Below are 7,381 nucleotides of genomic sequence, written 5' to 3'. Positions count from 1 at the left end.
TTCAGAATAACTTTTCTTTGATTGGTTGAACCAACAGTGATAAAATTATCAATGCTAAGCCTAATTAAATAATGTTCAGAATAACTTTTCTTTGATTGGTTGAACCAACAGTGATACAATTATCAATGCTAAGCCTAATTAAATAATGTTCAGAATAACTTTTCTTTGATTGGTTGAACCAACAGTGATAAAATTATCAATGCTAAGCCTAATTAAATAATGTTCAGAATAACTTTTCTTTGATTTGGTCGAACCAACAGTGATAAAATTATAAATCCTAAGCCTAATCAAACAAGCTCCATTCTATAATATAATGAGCCTTAAATATTGGACTTGAGCTTTTGGCATCAGTAAAAAAAAAGTCTAGAAACTTATGATATCGTTTTTAAAGTCAAATGAACCTACTTTAGAAGATTTGACTTTAATATTTTTTTCTAAATTGACCTTCCAAATCATTCAATTTCACATTATAACAAACTTGCATTTTTCTTTAAAATTTTAAACAATTTCAAATGTTATTTGGGTAATAGAGAAATTTCATTTTTTTTGTTTTTTACCTATAACAGTGGATTACCAGCTAGGAAAAAGTTAATGATTAATTTTACCAACATATACATATCACAGTGAAAACTTTAAAAAAAAAATATTAACTTGTGGTTGATCTCAACCAAATACACTGTGTGCTGTACACTGCTGTCAAGGTGGCCATTCACTCCATACCACAGCTCTGAGGGTTGGCTTAGCATACACAACCTACATAAACAGTGTGCCCGATATTTCACGTGTTGGATGCCTAGCTGACTTTATAATTTTTGGTATTCAGTAAAAAACTTTTTCGGCTGTGGTTAAATGTATTTATCTTCTCCTTACTCAAAACAAGTAAAAGGCCAGTAAAGAAACATTAGTTAACATTCTATTATTAGTCTTAGTGTTATATATCATACAAAATATAGAACTATAAGGTGTTATGTTTCATAACAACCAATAACTTATTAAATTATTAATAAAATAAAATATCCTAAGTTACAACATCCCAAGTACGTCAATATTATGAACGATATAGAGGTATACAAATATTAAATATTGTTTATAAGCTTCAGTGACTTAATTTGAAGATAATCAAACTTCACAACATCAAGAAATTAATAATGTACTTTTCCTACTTAAATTCTGTAATTTCAAATAATTTATTAGTGTTTAGGGCAAGAAGCTTTTTTTTTTGGTAATCCAATCATACTTCTAGTCCAAAAAACACCAACATTTAATAATTAGGTATGTTTAGTTAAATAACTGAAAAAAGTAAACTTGAAAAAAACATACAAATTGTTTTGATGTAGTTAGAAAGAACTAAGATATTTATGGAAATTCTGAAGTTGAAAATGAAGGAAATTTTTGTATCTTTGTACATATAATTTGGTGGGGCCTGATTTAAAAAAATTAGTTTAGTTTTAGTCTCCTTAGAATAGGAAGGAAACTGACAACCTGGAGCCAGAGGAGGGATCCCAGAGTGAGGCTTAACTTAGGGAATATTAGGTATAAAGAAAAACTTATTCTGTTTAAGAATAACAAGTAATATGTATAAGTTTCGAAAACCTAGGGCTAGACGTAAGTAAACTGACTATTCCCTTAGAGTTAGAAACTTGGGAGTGGTTTAGTTATGGACATAATATATGTAATTTATTCATATTAAATGTATAAAATAGGCTAATTTAGTTCGTGACCTTTCTTGGTTATACGAAATACGGTTGGTTGACAGTGCGTTTTACCTCATGACTTATTATAGAAACAAAAGTTTAAAGATTACCTTTTGAAAGGAGATTGTAGCCTGTTATTGGTTATACGAAATATGGTTGGTTGACAGTGTGCTTTACCTCATGACTTATTATAGAAACAAAAGTTTAAAGATTACCTTTTGAAAGGAGATTGTATCCTGTTATTGGTTATACGAAATACGGTTGGTTGACAGTGTGTTTTACTTCATGACTTATTATAGAAACAAAAGTTTAAAGATTACCTTTTGAAAGGAGATTGTAGCATGTCTTGTCAAGAAATGTGGAAAAGAAAAGGTAAAATATCACAACCAATAATCCACTGCTACTTATCACAAAGCTGGGTGACAATGTCTCGCTAACTAAGTTCGCAAAAATAACCACAAATATGCAAGTGCTGAAAACAAAAAAAAGAGAATTTTGAATTTACTTTTCCTACACATCAGGTACATATTCAAGTAAGAACTATTAATTCATATAGTATATGGACGTCTTTAACTTTGTTGTCTATAAATAATTTAACCGGTCCATCCATTCTCTGGATGTTTTGTATTGTGAATAATGAGAAAAAAAGTTTCATTTCTAATGACTTAAAGAATTATGAAGAACTAAATATTCATGTTTCATTAGATAAAATTTAATACATCAATAATCTAGCATAATGTTTTGTCATATTTGATAATATAAAAGGATTTGCTATATTCTTCCATCTTCAGAATTATGCATGTACACTGATCTGAAGCTATGCCCTGAACAGACAACTAAAGAGGTTATACAGCCATTCCAATTACAATTTTGAATAAGCAATACTATCCGAGTTTGATCAAATTCTTGTTTATGTTTGTAAAGTTACATTTATAGTTAGATTGCGATAAAAGACAAGCTACAGTGAAATCCTGATTTGATGCACTCCGATTTAACGAGATTTCGGATTTAACCAGATGGGTCATTAACTTTTTCAACATGGGCTTGGTCCCTGGGACTGACCTCGTAACCAAAATCTTGTTATAGTTTACATACTAATAACTTTTAATATTTTAAGTCTATCTTTACAAAATCGTCCGTAATGTAACTATAGCACCGACAGAGGCAAGTGTACTGGTTCTCGTGGCACAAGAAGAAGATAATGAAAAGCTTCAATCACCACCACCATCAAAAGTGTCTGAAGCCATTGAACACCTCAAGGCTAGCCTCCGTTGGCTAGAAACTTAGGAGGTGGACCACATAAAAATCCTCCAACTCAGAGGCATTCTAGATCTCGCTCACAGCCAAAGACATGCCACGTTCAAGCAAGGAACACTCGAGTTTTTTTAAGAAATAAACTGCAAATGATGATTGCTAATATTCTTGAATGTTTTTATTTGTTGTTTTGTTTATTAAAAAACCTATTAAAAATAATTTGTGTTTTAATTTCTACTGTAACAACAACGATTCATTCGCAAAATTCTTTAATTCAGAGGTAATTGACTTGCTAGAAAAGGGACGTGTAAAAAAACTAGTCAAAGAGGGCAAAAATGGAGGTGTTTTAGGATGTTAGGTCAACATTGGGTCAGTTTGAACAGTGAATTTTTTGAACCCCGATTTAGCATGACCCCGCTTGTTTCGAGATGACATTTTATGGACCTCAATCGTGTTATAACAGGGCTACACTGTATTTCACATGTACAAATTGTGTGTTTAAAAAACAAATTACCTGTGTTTCTCATTTGGAAGTTGTTGTTTAAAGATGCATAACCATATATATATTTAAAGATTCAGAAAACATTTTTATGCTATTTTTTTGTAAAATGTGCCCAAAGCTTTTATTTTGTGTACAGCTACCAAAGCCAATTCTAGAACAATTTCAGCCCATTGCACTAGAGCCTAGCCAGCTACCCCCAATGAGATGACTTTTGAAGGAGATGAGAGGGCACAGCAGTGGATGCCACATTGGATGTGGAAAAAATTCAGAGCAGTGTGAAACATTAGGCTCAAAGAATGCAACCTATCAACCAAAGATAAATGCTCAATGGTCAAAATGGAAAACAGATGTGGCCATAGCTAACTCAAAGGTAAGGGCCATGAATTGAATGTTTGACTATTGTGGAAGAATCAAAAGCAGACAGGATGTGAGGAAAGCATCTCAGACGTCATATCATGTCATCCACATCCTCAGAGTGAAAATCATCCATCTTGGACTGAGGATAAATCAAAATTTGTTCAAGTAGGACAGTTCTATGACAGGATGTCAACCTCCTGTCTTTGTGGGAAAGATAAAAAGATGGAAATAAAACTGCATAGTTGGGTTGAGGAATTGGTGCATGGTGTTCTAATCAGGTGAGGTGGAGAAAAAAGGAAAAACCCTGAGAAAGCACCTGTGTAACCTAGTAGTCTGCAACAAAGGGAGTTCACTGGTGGACAAAGTGGATTGTTAATTTGTGTTTTCTTAGAGCAAAGCCACAGTGGGCTATCTGCTGTGTCCACACTGTAAATCCGAAGACTTACCTCTGTCCCACTGTACAAAGTGGAAGAGCCAAACTACAAATGGATCAGAGAGGGGAAATTGCAGAAACAAGTTACCTCCTACACAGGTGACAGCCAGCCTTCAGAGATGGGAACATTAGATAGGGAAGAAAACTAGATACAGGAGGAGGAGTGACCACGTGACACTATAGGGAAGAACAAGAAACTTGGTAGGGCTGCCTTGTCAAAAAAAAAAAAACAGTAAGAAAGAAAAACCAGCAGAGATGGATGCCGATAATCAGCCCCAAATTCCAAATTATAAGATACATCACCCAAAAACCTGATACGAATAAAATGATGCAACACAGAGGTTTTTAAGAAAAGTTTGTAGTAGGCAAAAGTGAAAAATTGAAGCATTCCAATGAAGGACATTAAAAAAAAATCTAAAGTCAACTTGGACACAATAGAGGAAGAAAAACAATGTCTAGATGGAAAACAGATATGTGCAAATCTCCCCAGTGAAACTGACAGGGTTGTGAAATAAGGCCTCAGAAAATAGATGAAGCAAATAAATCAAGTAAATAAAAGAAGACAATTAGATGGAGACAGAAAAGAGATGTATAAAAAACGAGGAGAGCATGAAGTTGAAATAAAAGACTCAAGTAACTAAGCTGTAATGAAGTAGCCTAAAATCAGTCAAAAGAGAAAAGAAAAAGATATATAGCTGTGTAATCAGTGAAGGATAAGGTTGGATTATCTGATCCTAGTCAGAAAGAGGAAACCAGAAGCAAAAGTAAAAAGGAAACAATCAATAAAAGTCATCTAAAGATGAAGAAGACTCAACTGAAGTAACAGAAGCAGGAGACCAAGAATCCTGAACTGGATAACACAAGGGAACCAAATTCCTAGTGTATTCAATGGCATTAACATAACTGACCATCAGAGGGCCTACAGTTAACATGACGGTAGTGAATGGGTTCTGCTGAGAAAAGTCTGAACTTTGGAAGACATCAGAAGTTAGCGTTTTCCTACAATGAAATTGTATTTCCGATAGATACTTATCCTCACAAAATAGCTTTTCTTGATTAGTACTGCCCTCTATCAGTGCAAATTTTCAAGGCTTGCCACTAGCCTTCCACCTCCTGCTTCTGAATATCCACATGCAAATGATCATGCAGCAGCTCTCCACCAATAGGAGAACGACACAACTCCTATCATAACCAGCACCCTCTTTACATTTGCACTCGTTAATCACCTCGAGATTGGTCAGAATGCCTACACCACATATCACTGGAAGTGGAGAGGCTGGGTGGGAAACGTGGAAGGAGGTAAGTATCTATTGGAAATACATTTTCAGTGGAGGAAAATTTTAACTTCCTATATGATATCTTATCTCTTCTCACAAATTAACTAGAATCTCACACTGAACTGGGGAGGGTCGGTGAAAAAATGAGCTCTCTCTTTAGGAAGTGCCCAAAGAGTGCCCCAGGATGTGTGGAACCAATAAAGAAAACATCACACCTCAGTGAGAAACTGCACCACATCTGATCCAGGTATACTGTTCATTCTTTCATTACTATGTCATGAACATAAAAGGTTGAAAAATATGAAGAAATCCCAAAATATGTATGACTGATTAAAGGGACCCCTTGGTGTTGAGTCAGGTATATAGAGAGTAATATGGCATAGTGCTACAACCAAAACCTGGCAGTTTCTGAGATTGTACGTCAGGTGCATGGTAGGAGGTGTTATACACCATCAACACCTGTAAAATGCCATCACCATACTTTCAACTGAGTGGTATGATTCATCCCGCAGGAGGAGAAGCCTCTATGGTTCCTCACCTCATTGACTAGGAACTGGTAAGGACTCCCATACTCCACTAGAAGAAAGGAGGGAAAAGAACATGTTGGTGAGTCCGGAGGACCGCACCACCGGAGACAGTGCAATGCAATACCCTATTTTAAAAAGCAAAGCTACCACATAGATGGAGCCGATCAACCAAAACCTGGTGGCACCTGGAATTGTACATCAGTTCTGTGATAGTAAGTCTTAATGCTGTAGAGCATCAGAGATGGGCAGTAATCTCTGAGTGTATAGTTCGGGACAAACATATTTAAGAAGCAAAAGACCACTAGAGAGAATTACTAACAGTCCTACGGTGTGCATAACCTAATCCTGAAACATAATTGTTTAGACATAGATGACAATAGAACAGACACACACACAACCAACATCTGGTGGCATCTGGAATTGTACATCAGGTCTGCAATAGGAAGGGCTACAACTTAATTGACATCGAGCATGGTCACAGGATGGACAGTGCTGATTTTAAAAAAAAATAGAAAATTTATAGCTGATCAGGCACCACTTTACACAGAGTGGGATCCACAATACACAAGCCAAAAAGGTTCCTGTCAATAAAGAAAAGTTGGAAAAAGCAACCTTTCACATTTCCAAAATGCAAAAATTTAAATAAATAGTAAAGGAAAACTAAGTCTGTAGTTTAAAAAAAGACATCAAGAAATCCACAAGCAAAAACCAGCACGTAAAAGAAGTAAACCGATCTATGAAAAGGGCACACGTGCTCAAATCCACAGGAATTTTGTGTTTAATGGCTAGTTTTTCTTCATTACCCATTCAAGCCGTCTCCATGCATTATTAGTCTCAAAGTGGGTTCCTCTTCATCGAAAGTGATAGACTAGTTTTTGCCTCGTAACTCTTACCTTTTTAATTAATGACAGTATCGTTAACAGTATTAGTTAAAATGTTATACAAATGGCAGTATCGTTAACAGTATTAGTTAAAATGTTATACAAATATATTTATTATTTTCTTGTAGTTCTGAGATATATCAATCATTAAGAGGATTATTTTTCACTGTTAGTTAAGTATATGGATTTAGGACTAAAGTATATCTTCTAAGGTAGCTAATCTCAAAAAAATATTTTGTTAGATTACGGCAAAAAAATATTGACAACAGAGAAGGTGCTGAATCACAGCCTTCTAAACTTAGTTAGGTTTTCAAATTCGATGACGAGGAACCCACTTTGAGACTAATAATGGCTGGAGACGGCTTGAATGGGTAATGAAGAAAAACTTTAATATAAGTTTAACATAACATCAAACGTACAACGTTTCGACAAGGTTTTGTCATCATCAGGTAGAAA

The 7,381-nt window shown here is 34.8% G+C and overlaps 2 protein-coding genes across 6 annotated transcripts in view; one reads left to right on the top strand and one right to left on the bottom strand.

Annotated features, from left to right (window-relative positions):
- The window catches only part of LOC111088631, a 30,658-nt gene extending 27,621 nt beyond the window's left edge, over positions 1-3,037 (top strand). The window contains exon 3 of the mRNA XM_022399314.1: positions 2,848-3,037. Coding sequence (XP_022255022.1) covers positions 2,848-2,981 — 134 coding nt within the window. The 3' untranslated portion in view covers positions 2,982-3,037. The remainder of the gene's footprint in view (positions 1-2,847) is intronic.
- LOC106470669 (phosphatidylinositol N-acetylglucosaminyltransferase subunit C-like) overlaps positions 1-7,381 on the bottom strand; it is a 38,922-nt gene that overhangs the window by 20,120 nt on the left and 11,421 nt on the right. For all 5 annotated transcript variants that reach the window (XM_013931235.2, XM_022399311.1, XM_022399310.1 and 2 more), the window contains exon 4: positions 2,015-2,166. In XM_013931235.2, coding sequence (XP_013786689.1) covers positions 2,015-2,166 — 152 coding nt within the window. The remainder of the gene's footprint in view (positions 1-2,014; positions 2,167-7,381) is intronic.

Source organism: Limulus polyphemus, unplaced genomic scaffold (assembly GCF_000517525.1).
Source record: "Limulus polyphemus unplaced genomic scaffold, Limulus_polyphemus-2.1.2 Scaffold4153, whole genome shotgun sequence".
Classification (NCBI taxonomy): Eukaryota; Metazoa; Arthropoda; class Merostomata; order Xiphosura; family Limulidae; genus Limulus; species Limulus polyphemus.
The sequence above is the reverse complement of the archived record's forward strand: the minus strand, read 5'-3'. Positions and strand labels throughout refer to the sequence as shown.